Here is a 25,107-nt window from a genome sequence, read left to right on the forward strand (position 1 = left end):
ACTAATAAAAGCCTTTCTTGCAAGCTAATCTAAAGTTTAATATGGGATAGATCAAGTAAAGCCTGACTTATATCAGTTAAGACCTTTTAGGTGATTGTAATCACATGTACGTATACATACATATATATACAACAGTAGCTTTAATATAATTGACATGAAGGGGATTAACAGGATTCCTGTAGAGTCAGTCTTAGGCAAATAGATTGCCTTGATCAGATACATCCTTGAAAAACCATGATGCAGGACCCTTTTTCCCACTTGTTCCAAGTTCATTATTTATTAAAGGTTAGAAGAGTAAGCCTGATCCCACTATAATTAGGACTCTTTAGGAAATTGTCACCACATATTATGTACACCTAACCCGGTATACTGAAGTTCTAAATGCAACCAACAAACTAACATTAAGGGATTTAAGTGAATTCCTGTGGATGCTTAGCCTTAGTAGGGAGAAGTCCCCAGAGTGTGAGCAAAGAGGATTGAATAACAGGTACAGACTTCAGCAGAATTGGAATATGTTTGCCTAAGAAACATTGTGAAAGCCTGAAGATAGGCGATAAGGATGTCAGGTAAATTTTGTGAGATCATGGGGAAGACTTGGAGTTGTCCATCATTGACCATGCAGTCACACGATTAGACTGATTAAATGCATATGTAATCAATTATTAATGCGATTATAACAGTCAAAGGTGGGCTGAAAACAAATGTATAAAAGTTTATGCCTGTCCTACGTTCAGTGGGGAAGCTTCTGGATTCCCAGAAGTTTCTTCCCATCAGTGTAACATTAATAAACTCTTTGATAGTGGAAGTGGCCTCTGGGTGTTGAGTGATTCATTTGGGCATTTCATGCTGCAGCTTCAGCCATTTATGATCTATGAAAGGAAATGCAAAGTCACACTAGACCATAGAGAAAGATGACTGGTAGCAGCTCAACCTGAGGGTCACCACGCTATTGGTGAGGGGCAAGGTTGAGAAGGAGTGTTCTTCATAGTAACCATAGCGGGTGTGGGTATTGAACCCATGCTGTTAGCATCACTCTGCAGCGTAAGCTAGCCAACTGAGCTAACTGACCTTCTAAGATCTGTAGGTATCAACTTTATTGTAGGAAAGCAAGTATGGGGATGACACAAAGATTCTCCAAAATGATGCAGGTTTGTTCACTGAATTAGCAAATTTTGAAACAGATATAATAATGTGCAAAAATGTGCAGTTATCTAATTTGGCATGGAGAAGAGAAAAGCAGAATTATCAAAATGGAAAGGGACTGCAGAATACTGCATTGCAAAGGGATCTGGGTGTTCTTTTATATGAATCACAGCAAGTCAGCATGCAGATACGGCGAGTAGTTAGGAAAACTAATGGAATGTTTTACTTCATTGTGACGAGGCTGGAGAATAAAAGTAGGGAAGGCTTACCACAACAACACAGGGAAATGAGCCCACAAGTGGGGTATTGTGTGCTGATTTAGTCACTTCATTAAGGAGAAACACACATGCTTGGAACCATTCAGAGATGATTCATTGGGTTGATTCCTGGGATTAAAAGTTTGTCTTATGAGGAAAGTTTGAGCAGTTTGACCTATATTCTTTACAGTATAGAACACTTAGAGGTAATCTTATTCAAATATATATAGAACAAAGAACGAAGATAATTCCAGCACAGGAACAGGTCCTTTGGCCCACCAAGCCTGCGCTGACACATAATAGCTTTCTAAAGTAAAAATTATTTTGCCTCTATGTGATCTGTAACCCTCTATTGTCTGCCTATTTATTAATCTGTCAGGATGCTTCATAAACATTGCTATTCTATCTGCTTCTACCACCTCCACTGACAGTGTATTCCAGGCACTTACCATCCTCTGTGTAAAAAATCTGCCTCTCACATCTTTAAACTTATCCCCTTTTTACCTCAAACTCCAATAATTGGCATTTCTACCAGGGAAAATAACTTTTTATGCGTGTCTTTCATAATTTTGTACACTTCTAACAGGTTGTCTCTGATATTCAAGTAAAAACAAACCAAATTGTTCAATCTCTCCTCAAGCTAATATGCTCCAAAACAGGCAACATCCCACAAACCTTTTCTGTACCGTCTCCAACGCTTTCACATCTTTCTAATAGTGTGGTGACCACAACTATTTGCCATATTCCAACTGTGGTCTAAGTAAAGTTCTATACAGTGCAATATACTCTCTGTTGTGCATGATAAAAGCAAGTATATCAAATGCCTTTTCGACCATCTTATCCAATTGTGTTGCTACTTTCAGGGAACTGGGGGACTTGTACACCAGGATCCCTCCGTGAGGAAGGGGGATGGCCTAGTGGTTATCACTGGACTGTTGACAAGCGACCCAAATAATTTTCTGGGGATCTAGGTTTAGGAGTAGAAACGTGCAGAAGTCACAGGGTTGTAGTCATGGGTAACATCAGCTTTCCAAATATTGATTGGAAACATTTTAGTTGTAATAGTTTAGATGGAGCAGATTTTGTCCAGTGTGTTCAGGAAGGATTCCTGTTGAGGTAGGTAGATAGACCAACATGAGGAGAGACCACTTTGGATTTGGTGCTTGGCAATGAACGAGGCGAAGTATTAGACCCGGTGGTAGGAGAGCATTTTGGCAGTAGTGATCATAACTCTGTTACTTTTACAATAGTCATGGCAAAGGATAGGTACATACAGCAGGGTAAGGTTTATAAGTGGGGCAAGGGTAATTACATTCTGTTAGGCAAGAACTGAGTAACATAAAATGGGAACAGATGCTGTCAGGGAAGAGCACTATTGAAATGTGGAGATTGTTTAAGGAATGCATACTGCGTGTGCACATATGTTTGTCCCTAGCAGGCAGGGAAGATGCTGTCGAGTGAGGGAGCCTTGATTCTCAAGAGAAGTCGAACGACTGGTTAAGAGGAAGAAGGATGCTTATGTAAGGCTCTAGAGGGATACAAATTATCCAAGAAGGAGCTGAAGAAAGGGCTCAGTAGAGCTATAAGGGAGCATGAGAAAACCTTGGTAGATAGGATCAAGGAAAGCTCCAAGGTTTTTTACACATAAGTGAGGAATATGAGGATGACCAGTGAAAGGGTAAGGCTGATCAAGGATTGTAAAGGGAATTTGTGTATGGAGCCTAAAGAGTTAGGAGAGGTCCTTAATGAATACTTTTCTTTGGTAATCACAACTGAGAGGGACCTAGTTGTAGAGGAGGTCAGTGTGAAACAGTCTGGTAGGCGAGAGGAGGTGGATGTTAGTAAGGAAGATGCACTAGGAGTTTTGAGGAACTTGAAGATAAATAAGTCCCCCAGGTCTGATGGGATTTATCCAAGGATTCTACAGGAAGTGAGGGAAGAGATCGCAGGGCCTTTGGTGATGATCCTTTCGTCCTCATTGTCCACGGGTATAGTGCTGGAAGATTGGAGAGAGGGAAATGTCATTCTCTTGTTCAAAAAAGGGAATAGGGATAACCCCAGAAATTACAGGCCAGTTAGTCTTACATCAGTAGTGGGCAAATTATTGGAAAGGGCTCTGAGAGGTACGGTTTATGATGACTTGGAAAGGCAGAGTTTGATTCGTTACAGGCAGCATGGATTTGTGAGCAGTAGATCATGCCTCACAAACCTTACGTGGATGAAGGTAGAGCAGCGGACGTGGTATACATGGATTTAAGTAAGGCATTTGATAAGGTTCCCCATGGTAGGCTCATGCAGAAGGTAAGGAGGCACGGGATAGGGGTAAATGTGGCAGATTGGATTCAGAATTAGCTGACCCTTAGAAGACAAAGGGTGGTAGTGGACGGAAAATATTCAACATGGTGTTCGAGTGGTGTCCGACAAGGATCTGTTCTGGGTCCTCTTCTATTTGTGATTTTTGCAAATGACTAGGATGAAAGAGTGGAAGAGTGGATTAGCAAGTTTGTGGATGACACGAAGGTGGGTTGCATTGTGGACAGTGCGGAGGGCTGTTCTAGATTACAAAGGGAAATTGATACGATGCAGAGCTGGGCTAAAAAGTGGCAGATGGAGTTTAACCCTGAAAAGTGTGAGGTGATTCATTTTGGAAGGACAAACTTGAAAGCAGAATACAGGGTTAACGGAAAGATTTTTGGCAGTGTGGAGGTGCAGAGGGAGCTTGGAGTTCTTGTTCACAGTCCCCTGAAAGCTACCACCCAAGTGGATAGAGTTGTTAAGAAGGCATATGGTGTGATAACTTTCATTAATAGAGGGACTGAGTTCAAGCCCTGTGAAGTTATGCTCCAGCTATACAAAAGTCTGGTTTGGCTGCATCTGGAGTATTGTGTCCAGTTCTGGTTGCCTTATTACAGGAAAGATGTGGAGGTGTTGGAAAAGGTGCAGAGGAGATTTACTTGGTTGTTGCCTGGAATGGAAGGAAGGTCTTACGAGGAAAGGTTGAGAGAGCTAGGGCTTTCCTCTTTAGAATGACGAAGGACGAGAGGTGACTTGATTGTGGTGTACAAAATGATCAGAAGTATAGATAGACAGCTGGAAACTTTTCCTATGGTGGGGGTAGCTATTATAGGGGGGCATAGTTTTAAAATGAGTGGAGGTAGATACAGGGGAGATGTCAGAGGTAAGTTTTTTACTCAGAGAGTGGTAGGGGCGTGGAATCGCCAGAGAGGGTAGTGGAGTCAGCCTCATTGAGGCCATTTAATTGGCTATTAGATGGGCATATGGATGATAGTATAAGGTAGAGGTGGAGGTTAGATAGACCTTAGGATTAGGGTTAAAGTTCGGCACAACATCGTGGGCCAAAGGACCTGTACTGTGCTATATGTTTGAGTTCTAGAATGGCAGATGGTAGAATTTGAATTCAGTAAAAGTCTGAATTAATAATGTAATGATGACCATGAACCCATTGTTGATGGTCAGGAAAAGCCCATCTGGTTCACTAATGTCCTTCATGGAAGGAAACTGCCATCCTTACCTGGTCTGGCCTATATGTGAATCCAGACACAAAGCATGGGTGATTCTTAGCTGTCCTCTGGGAAATTAGGGATGGGCAATAAATGCTGGCCTAGCCAGTGATGCCCTCATACTGTAAATGAATAAAAAATGTTCATTGTTCTAAGAGTTCTGCCATTTACAGTCAACTTCCATACTCCTGAAGGAGTTCTGGGAGATCTTGATAGAGTAGATGCTGAAAGAATATCTCCCTTCATGGGGGATTCTGGAATCAAGGGGCACAAAATAAAAGTAAGGGATTCCCAAATTAAGATAGAGTTGAGGATTTATTTTTCTGTTCAGATCGTAGTTAGTTTTTGGAATTCTCTTCCTTAGGAAGCAGTGATAGGAAGGTCATTAGGTACATTCAGGCCTCAGTTAGATATATTTCTGATTGACAAGAAAGCCAGGGGTTATTAGAGGCAGGCAGATAAATGGAAATAAGATCACAATCAGATCAGCTATGATTATATTCGATGGCAGACCAGAGCAAGGGGCTGACTACCCCAAACTTGCTCCTTACTCCTTTCATTCTCATGCGGTAGTGAAGAACTGCCGCACTGTCACTGGTGGCACCAATCAGATGTAAATTTAAACTGAGACCTCATGTGCCTCAGGTGCACATTGAAGAACAGCAGGGGGTTTATCCTTGGTATACTGGCCAATATTTATCCCTTAACCAACAACACCACAATGACTAACGGATTGTGAGGCCATTATTATTTTATTGCTTGTAAGAATTCCCATGTTACAACAATGGCTGCTCTTACTTCATTGGCTGTATGTCGATGTTCATGTTCGGCCCTTTATAATGGTAAGCCTCTTTTCTTTCTTTAAAGGAGTCTTATTCGTAAAAGTTGCGGTTGTTGACGAGGTATAGATGATTAACTAGAGGCTTAACATTCAGCTTAACATTCCTCAGCTACACCTGAATAAGTGACCCCAACATGGTTCAAAAGCCAGCCCTGAGGGATGTGTATCTCATACCCTCTGCTCAAATATTCAGAAAAAGGTATTGCTATAAAATTGACTGACAACATTAATTTTGATTATGTTTTGTATCCCTCATAACTTCTTCAATCTTCATATCTTTGCATTTACCAAAGGGTATTAATACTTCTTTAATTCATTTATAATTGAGCTTTCAATTGCCAACTGCCTTTGGTCTTCAGGTCATTACAATACTTCTGCAACTGTCCATTTATGTATCCACTTCCTTACCTCCAACTTTGACAGTTTTATTCATAAACGCTTGTAGATGCTTTTTACATTTTATAACAACCTTCACTTTTCCAACTTCAAGTTCAAGATGAACCACATTAAGTCCATCAGGCATAATTCTCCACTGCCCAAACCAATTGCAACTCCAAAATGATTCTAGGGAGCAAAGTCAGTTCTGGCTCTTGTTTTCCACTACCAACGGACCCCTTAAATTCCTCTCCTTACCCTCTCACTACCAAGTGCAAACTGCACATGGAAGTTGGTTGTAAACTTGAGGGAAACTGGGACTATGGGGTTAGAGTAGGGCATTGGAGTGATGGGTGACATGAGAGAATGACTCTATGACACTGACTACAGTTGAGTCCATCTATTCCCAAAATTAAGCTTTACCTAAATCATCCCATTGCTTGAACCCTCAGTACCTGTCATGAAAGTCCACACTGTTACGCATCCTGTTTCTTTTTCTCCACTCTCATTAAACTATTGATCACCAATCTTCTGTCCTGACTCTCAATAGCAGCTGATAATGGAATTGATTTTCTATTCTTGGATACTGTTTCCCTCCCTTTAAAGATTATTATGATCAATTCATCCTCAAATACTTCATCCTTCATTGGTCTGTTTTTGCAAATTATCTCACAATTTCCAAAGCACTTTTTCTCCATCCAGGAAATAATGTTTGCTTTCTGAATCCATGCCTTTATTACCTGCTATTCCATGCTTGAATTTGTTCAATAAGATCACCAGCCTGCTCAGGAATAAAATACAACTGTGAATGAGAGCTACATTATCTCTTTTCATTCTTGCTGTATATTTTAGAAGGGCCAGATGATTTTCTTCCTATGCCTCTTCCTTCTTGTCCAGTTCAGCATAGTTGTTCTGGCTTTGTTCCCCTCCTAGCTACTTAATCATAGCCAGAGATTCTCTATCAATGTTATCTATTCTGGCCACTTCACCATTATCTGTGAATCCTCCAGAAAGATGTATCAGTGACTCGCTCCTTTTCCTCATTTACAAGTTGATCCTTAATAAGTTCCCCTGACATTGCAGTCAATTTCAATATGTATGCAGACAACATTCAGCTTTACCTTTCCATCATCTTCCTTGATCCCTACACCATTTCAAAACTGCCACGTAATTTGCTTATCTGAAAATCCACTTTCAACATTGATAATACCAAATGCATCATCTTTAGTTCCTGTCACAAATCCTGCACATTTGGGACAAGTTGTTATATGGCTCCAAGTTGTGTGTTACGTACATAGATTGTGACAAATTGGACAGACCTATCTGTCACTGTTTAATGCTGAAACAGGCAGTTAGCAACAGTTGTACCCTATTTGATTCTATGCTAAACTTCAATCTTCATTTCCTCTCTATCACAAGGACTGCCAACCTCCACCCAAATAACGTTTACACCTCTGTGCTTGCCTCAAACCACCACCTGATGAAACCTTTACCTCTGCTTTTATTGCTTCCAAACATGCTTATACAAAAGTTCTCTTGGCCCATCTTTGTAAATTTCAGTTTCTCTGAAATTCTATTGTCTGTATCCTATTGTATGCCAAACCTGACTCATCTTTTGTCCTCAGTGATAATGGGAACTGCAGATGCTGGAGGATCCAAGATAATAAAATCTGATGAAGGGTCTAGGCTCGAAACATCAGCTTTTGTGCTCCTGAGATGCTGCTGGGCCTGCTGTGTTCATCCAGCCTCACATTTTATTATCACCTTTTGTCCTCATTGACCCTAGTCCTCACACATCTGTTTCCTCAGGCTAAATGCCTAAACTTTAAAGCTGTTATGCTGAATGGAGCTAAATTTTCAATGTGGGTGTGATCAATAAAGCAAGTGCAAATTGTGGGGTTCTCATTGACCACTCAAACTCATTCACATTTCACCAAATTATGCCATAAATTTGCCAATATTTTTAAAATTATATATTTTTATATTGCATCAAACATATTTTGAAATTGTTAAGAGTGGTAACTTGGTAACTAGTACAACTGAAAATGAAAGGAAATGCCACTCAGTCTGTGGTGCTCTAGCATCATTCTAGAATTGGCTCAGTAAAGCATGTTAGCTCCTTGGTTTGCTGTCAGGAACCTGAGTGTGCTGATGGATAGAATAGTGGAGAAGATAGCAGTGCTGTATCCTGCTGACTGGCAAAGGAGGCTACACTATAAAGCTGAGCCAGCCTGGGCTAAGATAGTAGTCTGGTCAATATAATGTCCCTGGTGAAATGTTGAGCACAGCAGTGTAGGAAGAAGGTTTTGTAGTAATGGTTTAGAGTCATGCAGCATGGAAACAGACCCTTTGGTCCAACCAGTTCATGACAACCATGTTCCCAAACTAAACTAATCCCACCTGCCTGTCTCTGGCCCATATCCCTCCAAACCTTTCCCATTCATGAACTTATCCAACTGTTTTTTTAAAATTGTAAATGAATCCACATCCATCACTTTCTCTGGCAGTTCCTTCCACACATGAACCACCCACAATGTAAAAAAGTTGCGCCCCCCCCATGTCCTTTTTAAATCTTTCCCCCTCACCCTAAAAAATATGTCTCCTTGTTTCATACTCCCCCACCCTAGCAAAAAGACGCTTGTTATTCAACTTATCTAAGACCTTTATGATTTTATAAACTTCTATACTTCAACCTCATATCCTCCAGTGAAAAATGTCCCAGCCTTTCCAGTCTATTTTCATATCTTAAAGCCTCCATTCACAACAACATCCTGGTAGATCTTTCCTGAAACCTCTCAAGTTTAATAATATCCTTCGTATAACAGGGCGATCAGAACTGCAAACAGTACTCTGGAAGAGGCCTCACCCATGTTCTGAACAGCCTTGACATGAAACCCTAACTCCTATACTCAAGCACTTTAAGAATGGGCTGAAACTGAATCACAGAAATGTATAATATTATTTACATTCTCGATGTTGCTGGTTGGTACCACACATCTTTGTACTGGTGCAAATATATGCTTAGCAATCCCTCAGGTATAGGGGGCAACTAGGGTTTGCATTTTATATATAATGCTATGAAGTACAAAAATAATGAACATGTTGAATTGGTATAAATATTGGTTAGGTAGCAGTTGAGGTTCTACATTGTCTTTTGCACACCATCTGAGAGAAAGTATAATAAAGACTGTAAGACAAGATTTTCTCATCACTAGGATGGACACATGATCCACTATATGTGGACATTTTTGTCCATACAAAAGCCTTTGGCTCTGTTGATTGTGATAATGTATAGAGTACCATTCTTAAGATTAGCAGCCCTCAGAAGTGTGTTATCCTTCACCTATCTGCAATGACATGTCATCTGTGATCCTCATCATCAGAACTGCCACAGACACTAGTATAGTGAAGACTGGTGTCAAATAAATCAAATTATATTGACTCTTGTTTCAATTTGCCTTGCTACAATAGTCCAGCTCACCTCCAGCAAATTACTAACTGGTGTGGAGATAATCTAAAACAACAAATGGGAAAATGTTCAACCTTCACCATCTTCAAGCAAAACCAGAATCACTCCACCTTCAATTCTGTTGAGCTTCAGTTTACAGATGATGCTTGTTCAATAGCTGAGCACCAGGTAACTGTCAATTCCTTCTCTGAAGTACATGATAAATTTGAAACTTTCATCAAACATCATCGGTGTGTCAGTTCAGTTTTTGTTTGTATTTATAAAAAAAAACTCAATGCTGAGATTAAGGTTATGGTCTATCAGGTAGCAGTGACCCCTGCACTCTGAAACGCTTTGGAGATTTGGACAAGCACAGCAGATATGTGATAATACTAGAGAATTATCACCAGCAGTGTCTTCATAAGAGCCATTAAGTTGGTGATAAGAAGGTAGCCCAATGGCTGATCCTCTTTAGCACTGAACAAAAAATGAGGTCCAATAAACAAAATATGTTGTTTATTTGTTTGTTACCAAACTTCCGAAGCAACTGTTCCACTCAGAATTCAACTACAGCTGGAAGATCCAAAGACATTGCAGAAACATTTTAGTAATGTCCTCAAAGCACTGCTGAAGAGGCTGAACATCTTAATAACTCCTGGGTTTCTCTGAATTGTAACTGACCATTCTAGAGAAGGCTCATTCGGGAAGGCAGCAAATGCATTGCATGACTTCATTGGGAATTCGAGAAGTGAAGTGAATTGAGGTTTTATAGAACATGCACAACCTTCCAAAGAAAGCATCTACCCAACCTTCAAACAACGCCTGTCTGGCATGCAGCAGGGTCTGCAGATTGAGCATTAGGCTTCCCAGCCATCTCAGAACCCAACAACCAGAATGGAAGCAAGTTATGAGAGATAGTAGGAACTGCCGATGCTGGAGTCTGAGATAATAAGGTGCGGAACTAGATGAACACCGCAGGCCAGGCAGCATCTGAGAAGCAAGAGAGCTGTTGTTTTGATTCTGGACTCTTCTTCAGAAATTGGTGGCGGGGGAGAAGGGGTCCATGAAATAAACAGAGAGAGGGGGAGGTGATGATAGAAGGTGGATAGAGGAGCAGATAGATGGAGAGAAGACGGACAGGTCAAGGAGGCGGGGATGAAGCCAGTACAGGTGAATATAAGTAGGGAGTTGGGTTGGGGCTTGGTCAGTGAGGAGGAAGGGGCGGGTAGGTGGGAGGGAAGATAGATACGTCAAGGAGGTGGGGATGAGGCTAGTTGGTAAGAAGTGGGGATGGGGGGGAGTTGGTCAGTGAGGTGGGAGGAGCAGATAGGTGGGAGAAAAGACTGACAGGTAAGGAGGTGGGGGACGAGATGGGCTGGTCTTGGGACGAGATCGGGGGGGGGTGCAGCTTGTAAAGTTCACATATATTTTAAGCACATATCTATTAAGAAAATGGAGTAGTTAGAGAGCTGTGATATGGAACTGGCAGGAATATAAACACATGGGGTGAAGTGAATGCTGATTGCTTGTGATGTACTGAATGAAAATATGTAATCATAGAAGTAAGATGCAGCAAGTTAGCGTTTAAATGTAATGTGTTTCAAGATACTGTTTTTAGAAACTACAAAATAGATTTTGTGAAGATGAATATAAATGTACAGGAATGGCTATCTCTGTCACACAGTTTTAAAAAGCTTAAATCATTGAATCCCTACAGTGCAAAAAGAGGCCATCCAGTCCACATTGGCCTTCTGAAAAGCATCCCACCCAGGTCCATCACTCCACCTCAATTCCAAGTTCATTATTGTGTACTTATCTAGACTATACATCGTTAGACTGTGGGAGGGAACCACAGCATGCAGCAGAATGCCACAGAGATGGCACACAAACTCCACAGGCTGGGACTGAACCAGATCTCTGGTGCTGTGAGGCAGTGGTACTAACCATTAAACCATGTGCTGCTTGCAATTTTGACTAGATTCTTTTAGTAAATTTGAAGGGACATTCAATGATTTAGGCCTGGAATTTTAAGTCAATAGTAAAGGTATGCATTTGTTCTGATTTCAAAGAAAACTGCCATCATGGTTTAATAGACTCTATAGCAGAAAATCCCAATAATCTGCCAACAATTTGAATTTGATGTTTTTTAAAGTGATCCACAGCTTTCAGCAACATTGACATCATCGAGCAAGGTGATTAGCCAATCAGATTGAAACATTCTCATAGACCACAAAATGCCAAGTAAAAATCACAGAGTATAATTTCATGCTCAATCATTTTACAGAAGGAAAAATAAAGATTGAGTTACACATTAGGTCAAGGTAGAAGCTGATATATCGAAAGAAACTTCATCTACCAACGCTTAACATTTTCAAGAGGTTTTTAATGTGAAAATAGTATGCAAAATACTTAATTTAATTCACCCGGTGATTCTGCGTTGATTGTATTTGGGAACGGTGCAACAGTAGATGTTTTGGAGGAGCAGGATATCCCCTCAGTACCTTCTGGGTCGACATTTTAATTGCGTACATGCAGACACTAGGGTTAGAATATTAACAGTACATCCAAGGTTCCACACAAGGTTCTCAGCTCATGCATTGGGTTGCAGGGCTGTAGGCTCAAGTTTACAAGTGCAATTCAGTTAAGAGGCTACTACGGGCACCACTATCACATTAAGGGCTTTAGGCCACATCTCTTAGCTGCAATTTCAATGAGAGAGTCGGCAGCTCTGCAGTCATAACATTCATGTCACATGAGTACCGGGCAATAACCATCTTCAACAAAAGAGTATCTGGTCATCATCTGCTCTATATTCAATGCCATTATTATTGCTGTAGCCCCACATCGACATCCTGCAGGTAACCACTGAATAGAAACTCAACTGGATCAGCCATATAAGTAATTTGGCTACAAGATCAGATCAGAGGCTGGGAAATTTGCTAAGCATAACTCACTAGTTGACTCCCCAAAGTCTGACCACTTTCCAAACGTCAGAAGTACGAAGGAATATCTTCCATTTTGACTGGATGAGTAAAGCACCAATAACACTCAAGAGGTTCCACACTCTCTGGTACCAAATAACCTGCTTGCCTGGCACCTTAGCCACTGCTTAAACATTCATAGCACCACCAGGCTATCGTGGTGACAGAGTGTACAATATACAAGATGTTCTCCTTTTACTGACTATATCTTTTAAACACATGATCTTTACTGATGTGAACGACAAAGACAAGAGTTGCACAGGAACATCACCACCTGCAAGTTACATATCAAACTGATTTGGAGCTTTATTGCCATTTTATTCACTGTCCACTGTCATTGGACATCCACATGCAGGCACATCTACACCACATGGACTACAGGAATTCAAGGAGATAGCTCATCATAGTCTTTCAAAGGACAATTAAAGATGTGAATGAATGATGGTCTTGCCTGTGATGCTCACATTAGAGGAAGGAATTGAACAAAAAGGCCTTGGTAGTGCCAATACAGAGGGTGCAGGAAAAAAGAACAATGGATCCATGTTGACGTACTCTCGCAGGCTGCTATGTGAACCTCAGAGCCCTGGGGGCCCATTGCTGTTGAGGCAACAACCATTCTGTTCATGGAGCCAAAAGGAAGAAAGCTCTTCACTGTGGTGAAGGTTGACTCAATGCAGCTGGCAGACTTAAAAGTATCAAGAGGGTGGTGGGGAGGCGGTGGGTTCCAAGTCTCATAACATACTGGCAACAGTTAATTAGCTCAATTACTCACCGCCCTCTGGTCAACACAACAGCTAAACTGTGAGCACTCCTGCCTTAGATAACATTACTTATGGTGGAAAGACCACTGCTGGTAAAATTCCAATCTAAAAGTCATGAGTTTTACACAGGAACGAGGACAAGCCCCAACATATTTAATCATTTATTTTGTTACCTACTATAGCATTTGACAGAGAAGATAGAAATGATGTATTTTCAACGATCCTACAACAAAACACAAAAGTCTATTGATATAATATCTACTTGTTGTATATTACAAATGACCTGTGACTCTTTCTGTCCGAAAGAAAAATATCCCATCAACATTTCTAAAAAAGTCAACTTATCGTAGGCTTGGATTGTGAATATACAAAAGGGTATAACACAAAGCCAGTAATGTACAGGATTAGTAATCCAGACGGTTTTAATAGGATCAGTATGAGAATCTGAATTCAGATTTAAAAATCTAAAATCATTATAAGCAGCCATTAAGTTATCACTTTCCTGCGCATTCAACTAGTATGCTAATGCTTTACAGATCATCCTTACTGAAATAACTCCACAGTGGTTGGTATCCCATCACCAAGCCATCCTTTATTTACATGTGCAAAGAGCTGTACAGCACAGGAACAGGCCCTTTGACCCACAATGTTGTGCCGAACATGATTCCAAATTAAATAAATCTCTTCTGTCTGCCCTTGATCCATATCCCTCCATTCCTTGCATATTCACGTGCTTATCTAAAAGTTCTTTGAATGCCCCTACCGTATCTGCCTCCACCATCTCCCTTGGCAATGTGTTCCAGACTCCTACCACTCTCTGTATAAAAATCTTGTCCCTCACATCTCCTCTAAACTTACCCCCTCTCACTTTAAATGCAAGCCCCCTAGTTATTAGACTTTTCAACTCTGCGAAAAAGATTCTGACCATCAACCCTCACTATTCATCGCATGATTTTGTAAACTTCTATCAAGTTGTCCCTGAGCCTCCACTGCTCCAGAGAAAACAACCTGAGTTTTTCTAGTCTCTCCTTGTAGCTCATACCCTTTAATCCAGGCAGCATCCTGGTAAACCTCTTCAGCATCCTCTCAAAAGCCTCCACATCCTTCCTGAAGTGTGGCGACCAGAACTGAATACAATACTCTTAAGTGTGGTCTAAGCAAAGTCCTGTAAAGTTGCAACATGACATCCTGACTCTTGTACTCAGTTCCCTGAACAATAAAAGCAAGCATGCCACACACCTTCTTTACTGCCCTGTCTACTTGCATGGCCACTTTCAGGGAGCTACGGACTTGAACACCAAGATCCCGCTGTAATTAATGCTGTTCAGAGTCCTGCCATTAACTGTATACTTTTGCTTAACATTTGATCTCCTAAAGTGTAGCACCTTACACTGAACTGGATTAAACTCTATCTCCCATTTGTCTGCCCATATCTGCAACAAATCTATATTCTGCTACAACCTTTGTTAACCTCGTACACTATGCACAACTCTACCGATATTTGTATCATCCATAAACTTACTAACCCACCTATCTACATTTTAGTCCAAATCATTTATCTATTATCACAAACTGCAGAGGTCCCAGTACAGATTCCTGCAGAGCACCACTAGTCACAGAACTCCAGCCAGAAAAAAAAACACATTTTCAGCACTACCCTCTGTCTTCTATGGACAAGCCAATTCTGACTCCGTGGCCAAGTCACTGTGGATCCCATGCATTGTAATCTTCTGGGTGAGCCAACAATGAAGGACCTTGTTGACAGCCTTACTAAAATCCATTAGATGACATCCACTGCTCTACCTTCATCAAACAACTTTGTTAGCACCTCAAACGATTCATTCAAGTTAGTAAGACATAACCTGTCCCACACAAAGTCATGCTGACTGTTGCTAATTAGACCATGCTTTTCCAAGTGCACATAAATTCTATCCCTAAGAATTTTCTCCAACAGCTTCCCAACCATCGATGTGAGATTCACCAGTCTAGAGTTTCTTGGATTATCCCTATTTCCCTGTTTGAACAGAGCCACAACATTAGCCACTTGCCAGTGCTATGGGACCTCTCCAGTGGTTAATGAGGATACAAAGATCTTGGCCAAGGCCCCAACAGTCTTCTCTCTCGCCTCTCTCAAATACCTGGGGTACATACTACTGGTGCTGGGGACTTATCCACCTTAATGCTCTTCAAGAGATCCCAAACTATTTATTTCTTGATCTCAAAATGCCCAAGCTCATTAGCATGTTCCACACAAATCTCACTATCCTCCATATCCTTCTGTTGGGCGAATGCTGATACAAAGTACTCATTTAGGATCTCTCCCACATCTGCTGCCTCCAAGCATAAGTTCCCTCCTTAATCCTTGAGTGGTCCTATCTTCTCCAGTGTTATCCTTTTATTTTTAATGTATGTACAGAATACCTTGGGATTCTCTTTAACCCTACTTGTCAAGGTAATTCATGGCTATTTCTTGCTCTCCTAATTCTCTGTTTGAGTTCTTTCCTGCTTTCTTTATATTCTTCTTGGGCTGAATCCGATTTTGACTCCTAAACCTTACATGTGCTTCTTTTTCCCTTTTGACCAAATTCACAACCTTCATCATTAACTAAGGGTCCCTTACCTTTTCATCCTCCTCCGTTCTTACTGGAACATGCAGATCCTGAACTCTCATCAGTAGATCTTAAAACAGCTCCCGCATGTCAAATGTGGACTTGCCTTATAATGGCTCCTCCCAATTAACAACCCCTAGAGCCTGCCTACTACTGATATAATTTGCCCTCCCCCAATTGTGTACCTTCCCACAAGGTCATAACTTATCTATATTAACAGCTATCATAAAACATAAGGAGTTGTGATCATTGTTACCAAAATGCTCTCCCAGTAAAAGGTCAATCACCTGACCAAGCTCATTAGCCAATACAAGCTCCAGTATGGCCCCTCCTCTAGTTGGACTATCCATTTATTATTTCAAGAAACCCTCTCGGATACATTTAACAAATTCTGGCCCTTGTTCTACAGGAGTCCCAGTCAATATTGGGGAAGTTAAAGTCACCCACTATGCCAACCCTGTGTATTGCATCTTTCCATAGTCTGCCCACTTACTTGTTCCTCAATGTCTTCGTGGCTATTGGGGCGGTCTATTGTATTAGAGTGATTGTACCCATTTTATTTTTGAGCTCTACCCATATTACCTCATTGGTTGAGCCCTCCAGTTTGTCCTCTTTGATTGTAGAAGTGACATTCTCCCTGATTAGTCACACAACTGCTCAATCTCTTCTATCTTTCTCTCTATCTCGTCTAAAACAATAAAAACCTGGAATGTTCAGCAGCCAGTCCTGTCCCTCTCTCAACCAAGTCTCTGTAATGGCCACAACATCATAGTCCCAAGCATTGTTTCAATACTAACTTCATCTACCTTCCCTCTAATACACCTTACATTGATATAAACACACTTCAGCCCATGAATACCAATCCTACCTCTGCTTGTCCTTCCTTTTTGAAATGCCAGTCCTAATATCTACCTTCCCCTCAATCCCTCTACTTGCTGACCCGCCTGTCTGGTTCCCAGCTCCCTGCCACTATGGTTTAAATCTTCCTGAGAGTCACTAGCAAACTTCCCTGTGAGGATATTAGTTCACATCCAGTCCCTACAGGTCACCCCTGTCCCAAGAGAGGTCCCAATGATTTAAGAACCTGTAACTCGGTCACCTGCACTAGCTCATTAACCACAAATTCATCTGTCCTATCTTTTTATTCCTTGCCTCACTAGCATGTGGCACATAACCCAGAGATGCTATCCTCTAGGTGCTGCTTTTCAACTTCTTTCCTAACTTCCTTCAGTCACTCTGCAGGATCTCATCCCTCTTTCTATCTTGATGCCAATATGCACAATGATCTTCAGCTGTTCACACTCCCCCTTAAGGATTTAGGCAACCACTCAGAGATGTCCTGGCACTAGAGAGATAACAAATCATCCTGGACTCTCAAATGTGGCCATAAAAATGCCTGTCTGTGCTCCTAACTAGCAAGTCTTTTACCACTATTGCTCCCTTGAACTTTGCCCGATCATGCTCTACATCAGAGCCAGTTATGGTGCCAGAGACCTGTCTGCTGTTGTACTTCCCTGAAAGGCTACCCCTCACAAAAACGGTATACTTGCTAAAGTGGCACATAGCCACAGGACACTCCTGCACTACCTGCTTGCTTCTCCTAGTAGTCATGCATCTATCTGACTGAATCTGTGGTGTCATTACCACCCCGTAACTAGTGCCTATCACACGTTCTGCCCCCGCATGCTCTTCAGCATGTCTAACTGCTGCTCCAACCAAACAATGTGGTCTGTGAGGAGCCACAGCAGGTCACATTTCCTGCAGACATAGGGGTCAGGGACACTAGTCTTCTCCCTGATCTCACTCATCTGGCAGAGGATCACACCACTGCACTAACTGCAATCTCTGCCAAATTATACTAAGAAAGATAAAGGAATCTTGAGTAGTTTTTAAAGAATAGTGCTTGACACTGGTCCAGCTTCATCAAAGCCAGCTCTCAGAGTAAACAGAATCTCTGACACTCCTGTTTCTATCTGTCAGCCAGGGCTCCCTGATTGGATGCTATGAATTACACCTGGCTGACCTCATTACAATCACTACATTCCTTCCTCTCTAAGCCCTACAACATAGGCCTACTATTTTTCTTGTAGCCTCCCCCAGGTCCAAGTCCTCCAACTCAGCCTCGGATACTGGTGGCCCATTCAGGTTCAGACAGCCTTTCCGGCTCTTCTGAGGGGCTGGGTATGTTTTACTCCTGCCCTGATTGCAAGTATTCAGCTTTCATGTGTTCAGCATGTTTTTTCAGGACTGCCTCACCTACCTGAGCTTTGTCCGTCACAGAAGCTGACCTTATGTTTAACAACCATACCTTCAATTACTGATGGCCATTTTCGTGGTTTTGGAACAAAACTTCATCCTCTGAATTAAACTATCTCTCTTGCATAGAGGAAGCTTGGGTCTGCCACTGGTGTTCCTGATGCCCATTTTGTTCTCCTCTTCAAGATCTAGGTAGATCAGATCTAACCTGGTGTGGAGTCTTCTCCTGATTGGGAGAGCTGGTGGTGGTAATTTTTGTCCTTGTGGGCACTCTGGGCACTGCCCCACCAATGCAGCTATGTCTGAAACCAATCCATGCCACCAGGCAACTTCGTGCCAATACCTTCATTCTGGATACCTTTGGATGACCCTGGTGGAGTTTAACCAGCATCTGTTGGTGACCTTTGCTCAGGGCAATTACTGCATCATTAATTCCACATGCCAAATGGTTTCTTTGCATCTCATTAAGGGTCAAACCAAAGCCTTAGACCTCTGCCAGTCATCTTAACCTTGTCAGAAATCCTGACATGAATTTTCCTGGTTCTTGAGCTGCTGAGTAAAATTGATAGTGTCTCTGAAATAGAGGAGGCCGGAGATCATAATCGCCCTTAACTAAATTTGTCAACTCTTGAAAGGTTTTACTATCTGGTGGTCAGGAAATGTCAAGCTTCGAATAACCTAAACAGCTGCAGGTCCACAAGTTTTCATGAGAATTACTCATTGTTATTCATCTAACCTAACATCATTTGCCTGGAAAAAGTAACATATTCTTTCCAAATAATGGGGACAGTCCTCATTGGCAGGATCAAATCAGTTAAGCTTTCCCAATAACGGCAAGATGCCAGAAATGCTTACCCAAACTCAAAGATGACTGTTGTAAGCGAATTTCTTCAGGAGCGTATTTTTGCTCCTGTTGCTAGCGAAAAACTCCACAGAGGTTGGTATACTGTCGCTAACTCACCCTTTATTTCCACGTGCGTCCTACTTGACACAGGTCTGGCTCTCTCAGAGCCAGTTCTCAGAATGAACAGAATGTCTTATACTCCTGTTTATATCTACCAGCCATGGCTCCCTGATTGTACTAGGTTAATATCCCCAATCCAGGAACTCATATCGTATGAGATCTTCCTGACTGAATCCATTACAATCACTACGCTCACCTGGTTTGACTTACATGGCATATCAATATGATTGTCTCTGGTACAAGTGAGTAAACTATGTTTCTGGGCCAATTAAGGATGGGTAACAAATGACAGTTTTTTCAGTCATGCCCACCTCAACAAATTAAAAAAGTTCACTGATTACGAGTCTAGGCCCAAAACATCAGCCTTCCTGCTCCTCTGATTCTGCTTGGCCTGCTGTGTTCATCCAGCTCTACATCTTGTTATCTCAACTTAATTGATGCCTTTTTCTGTATTTATAGAACACAGTAGGAAATTGAAAATTCGTAGGGAGAGTATAAGCAAAATCCTAAGTATATTTGCTATTCTACAGACATATGTTTAGCATTACTGCTCACATCAACTAATCAGCAGCTGGAAGCTACCATTCTAAAAGTCATGTAAATTCTAAAATACTTATTGATTCTTCATGTTTCTTGTTCACTTACCAAGAATTGCTACTACAATATTTTCCTTTAGGATTTCTATGGAACCCCTAGAGATGAAGTAGAGTGCAGTGAGAATATCCCCACTGTGAACCAATGTGTCACCGGGTGGAGCATGTGTGGTTTTAAACTTCATTGCCAGAGCTCGTAGGCAGCCCTTGCTGGCACCTTTGAATGCCTTGCAGTTCTGAAGTAATGCCTGGTTGAGATGGAGACATATGTCTGCCTGTAGACATTCAGGAAATCCCTTGAGGACCTAGTAAAAAAATGACACATTAACAATATTGAACTGACACAGTTTTTGATTCTCGTCAAAGAATTATACTCTCAAAAATGACTACAAGAGTAGCATTCTCGACTAACTATTTCATGTAACATTCTCAGTCAATGCAGCGATTAGAATATTGTGTAATACTTCCAAAACTGCTTTACTCCTCCCAAGACTTAACAATTCTCAATAATTTGAGCATTCATTTTGGAAATACGCTGTATTTAAATATAAACTACATACTTGATTATCAGTGCTGAAATTATACAATTTTGAAACTGTAGGTTGTTGGACAAATTGTATACAGGTTTTTCTACATTACTTGTCAAACAAACAGCATTTTTGTGTCCTTGCAATGTTCTTGTGAAGTACCTTGGGGTGTTTCATTATGTTAAAGGTGCTACATAGAATTGGTTGTTGTCATTATTGTGCACTAGATGTAATTTATCTTAGATCTAAACTTCATACCAAATGCTAATATCTGATTATTCATTGTAACTAATGAATTAACCCATCTCAAAGAAATTACTCTAAGCTTACAAAAACAGCAACAGCAGAGATTATCTAAATATGTTAAGAACTGAAATATTATCTGAAGTGTGCTGAGATCTGTGAACATATCATGCTTAATATGTGCATATTAATGAAGACTAGCACAAAGGATAGAGTGAAAATCTCCATACTGCTTTTTGCTTAAAATGTGAACACAGCAGTTATTATAATTTAGAAAGTTTAACTTGTTATTGGAAAATACAAACAGCTTTCAAAGGCAGAATGAATTCATGGTGAAGAATGTGCTAAATTGTTTCGTTCTTCCCCTTAATTTAGCAGCCCAGTAAAAAATAGTTTTGGATAGTTTATTCAATCTTGTTCAGCCACCAGATGGCACAAAATGCACTGTTTATTGCTGAACAGATTTTATTCATGACAAAATTACTGAACTGGGCCAAAAACTGATTGATCAAGAGGCTTGTCTCATGCAAAATAATACTGCCTTCATGCAACTTTATCATCTTAATGCCACAGTTCGAATTTTGAATTCAATATTAGTTAAACATTAAAAATAAAAATCTAAATCCAACTGATTTATTCTTTAATAGGCAGAAAATGACAAACTTGGTTGATGAATGTCATCTCATTATATAGTTGTTTGATGTGGATGCAATAGTAATATTTAGCCTTATCTCTTGGTCCATAATCATCTTAACTGTTTACTGCGATCTGTGAAATGTAGAACGTTAGGTTCGCAATTTCTAAAATTTCTTCATTGAGAAATTGTTTTCACCAAATTTGAATACGTCGATATGGACATTATTTGGTTCTGGGCAATATTTGAAAAAGAAAGTCAGTTCTAAACTGATTACAAATTCACCACAAACTCCCAGACAGATTGAGTAAATGGCCTTTTACATAGAGTTATAAATAGTACGAGTTGCCATGTTTCCATGTGAACAGCTGCAACCTTTGTATTCATTTTTTTAACCTCTACCTTTCTAGTGTGCAACATTCCTGAAATATTTTTGTTTCGGAAGTTATGTTTTTAATCTCTTTGCTGATTCTTCTTTCTTCTTTAAATTTGTTTCTGTCCATTTTCATTTATTTTCAAAATTGCTTAGTAACATATTGCTATTTCGTACTATGCAGTGGAAGAGACACTGGTAAAATAGCGAAAATATTCACTCCTGTTAAATTTCAGATACAGCTACAGTCAGAAATATTATAATAAGATAACTTCTTCACAAAGAGAAAAAATGCCAGTGGCTAAAATCATGAGAGTCGATAGCTAGATGTGTATCTGTTACGAATCTCTTTGTGAAAAACAGCTTCTGTTTTTAGGACACAAAGTTGTTTCCAATTTGACTTTTAAGATGTCTGGTATTATAATTAATTCACCCAAAGAAGAAGTAAAAATGGTAGTGTACAATGTGAAATAATGTAAACACACTGTAAAAGCTTTGAGACATCCTTAATGGTAACATCTTTTAAGGGGTGTGTTTGCTCAATTACAAATCAAAAATCAATGTATTATAATTTTTACTTGGTGGAATGACTTGGTAAGGGAAATATGTGAGTCCCTCCATGGGTATTCCTATTAAGTTACTTTAAATATATTGGCAGATTTGGAATCAGCATAATTTGATGACAATATAATATGTAAAATGCAGACGCTATTCAACCATAACCAGTCAATAAAATGTTGGAATATATTTTGTCCATTGTTAAAAAAGAGTAAAAAATATTTTCTTAAATATGCAAAATAATCCAATGTGCTACTTTTAATAACAGTATACTTAGCTCTCACATAATGTCATCCTGTATTGGCAAAAAGTGGAATAATAGGTATGGATTTTAAAATTTCAAACACACATTATCTTTCAACCTTTCTTACTTCTTAGCAGAATTTGATACATGTGGTCTGAAGCTATCTTCAGCATTCAACTCATCTGTCAAACAATCATTAAATTAAGTGAGATATTGTTCATGGCATACTGAATGAAATAAAAGATAAAACAGAAACTCAGGAGATGTTCAGGAAGCAGCTGTGGAGAAGGAGAAACTGTAAGTTCTGGTGATAACTGAGCCAATAAAAGGCCTCTAAAATGGAAGGCAAGGAGTGCTCATGTTTTTTGGCCTAGAGGCACAAATGTGGGAAGAAGTATCAAACACCACCTAACACAGGTATTTTGCCCTTCACAAACTGTTTGAATAGCCCATTGCAAACGCACTTTGGTCTGAAACAATGGGCAGAATCTTCTTCTCATGTTGACAATCCTGATGGTGGAACTGGAAGAATAGGCCATGTCTGCTCAGAGGTGGAGTGATTGGCTATTTAGCAGATGATCAATTCATTGTGCAGAGGAGAAGGTCCTGGACAATCATATGACAGGGACTTGCAGGAATTTATATCAGAGATAATAGGAACTGCAGATGCTGCATAATGCGAGATAACAAAGTGTAGAGCTGGATGAACGCAGCAGGCCAAGCAGCATCTTAGGAGCACAAAAGCTGATGTTTCGGGCTGAGACACTTTATCAGAAAAGTACATATTGGATTAGGACTGCTCAAGAAAGAATAGAACAGTTTGCAAGACAATGAATAGCTCACAAAATTATCAACTGTTTTCTACTATTCACATCATTTTATGTAATCTCCATGAGTTAGTGCAATAACTGTTTAAACTGTTGCATTGTGTTGTGCGTAGAATAAAAATGTGTAACTTCTTTCATTCAAAAATGTTCAACTTGATAAACTCATTGCGTAATATAAAGACTGCTGAATATTTGCTTAGCTCTGAAAAGTGAGGGCAACATTTTCCTAGCTGGAAACATTGCTACTACTAGTTTACATTAAGATATTAATAGTGCTATTAGCTTCACTGAATTCTATAATAGCATTTTGTGTGAGTGGGGAAATTACATTGTTGACAAAGGGATCAATCAGTGGTGATCAGTTCTGTTTGTCTTTCATGGTAAAGTGTTAGTTGAGATAGTCAGATAGAATGTGTGTCAATGCTGAAAATCAGCTTCAAGGATTAAATTAGTCAGTACCACTGTAGACTGAAATTTGATGTTTGGCAGAACAAAATCATGGTTGGATTTATAGGAAGTAACATTTAAAAAATTGTCTCCAACTGAAACATAACAGAGTGTGGTTTATTTCACTCAATGAAGGAATTGTCCAGCACAACACACTTGCAGTTTGTATTGTGATGAAAAAGACAGAAGTAAACATTTTAATCGTCAACCTGGGCCTGGTAAAATTTTACTTAATGGGAGCCTAATTCTGATCAATATAAATGATTGTGAGTTTGTGAAAAATTTTGGATAGACCTTAAAGACAGTTTCACCAAAAAAAGTCACCTAATCATTTTTGCTTAAATAGAGGCAATAGTCAAATGCAATCTGTTTGTCAACAACTTAAAAGTGACCCACTGGGGCCTCTATCCTTATAAAATCTGGAAGACACATTAATTTCTCTGGCATGGATAATATTAGATAACTGCTAGTATTCATCACATTCATTAGTAAATCTCTTTTGCTTTCCATCTTAATAAATACCACATTCTATATTCATAGAAATTGGACAGGTATGCTGAAATTGGAGAATGCATAAACCAATCACACTAACCAGACAAAGTTTGGACATATAATTTCATAGGTTAGTTTAAAACAGATGTTACTTTTCTTTTGAAAATAAAACACGATTGGACAACTGCAAGTCCCTTGCTGTAGGCTTTGTCATGGTTAAAAATGGAATAATGGGAAAAATACAAGGTAAAAACAATCAACCAAAACATCCTAAGTAACTTGCACACTCAAGTTACTTCATGTCGATAAGGTTTTCAACTCATGTATATTCTGCCATTTGTGTCTATTCAAAGTCTCTTGGGCATCATAGTATGGCATTATGCCCTGGATTTTGTAACAGGAAATCTTAAAACAACTACACTGGCTGTGAACTTTTATAAATAAGGAATCCCATTCCTTGAGGTTTTAATTATTCTTGGAATTATTCTAAAAAATGTGTTATACTTAGTACATGAAAAAATTATATTAGGAAATATATTATTTGTTTCCTTTACTTCTCTTAACCCAATATTTCCTTCTTTTTTGCCTCATGTTTACAGATTGACATTTAATTATTCAAATTCATATTTCTGCACATCTCACTAAGACTTGTATAATCTGAGACAGCATATTGTCATTGCTTGCCTTGCTCATACAGATAGTCTATTGAGAATGGCATGCTGAAAAGGATTTGTAAATATCATAAGATAGGATTTGCAAGTGGTGCGGTCCCTTCCCTCACAGCTGAAAATGTCGCTCTTAAGCTTGCCTACTTTCCAGTGGGATGCCCTACAGCTAGTTAATATGCTGAGAAGTAATACTCATTTGAGACAGAGCCTTCCACTCCATCAATACTAACAAGATTAAGTAAGTGGGCAAAAGTTTGGCAAATGCAGTACAACATGGGAAAATGTGTATTTGTTCATTTTGGGAGGGAGAACAAAAGAACACTGTTATTTAAGTAGACAGAAAAA

The 25,107-nt window shown here is 39.9% G+C and overlaps 1 protein-coding gene across 1 annotated transcript in view; it reads right to left on the minus strand.

Moving 5' to 3' along the window:
* LOC125454399 (potassium voltage-gated channel subfamily H member 7-like) overlaps window positions 1-25,107 on the minus strand; it is a 462,102-nt gene that overhangs the window by 47,247 nt on the left and 389,748 nt on the right. Inside the window, exon 11 of the mRNA XM_059647318.1 lies at window positions 19,802-20,054. Coding sequence (XP_059503301.1) covers window positions 19,802-20,054 — 253 coding nt within the window. The remainder of the gene's footprint in view (window positions 1-19,801; window positions 20,055-25,107) is intronic.

This window comes from Stegostoma tigrinum, chromosome 7 (assembly GCF_030684315.1).
Source record: "Stegostoma tigrinum isolate sSteTig4 chromosome 7, sSteTig4.hap1, whole genome shotgun sequence".
Lineage (NCBI taxonomy): Eukaryota > Metazoa > Chordata > Chondrichthyes > Orectolobiformes > Stegostomatidae > Stegostoma > Stegostoma tigrinum.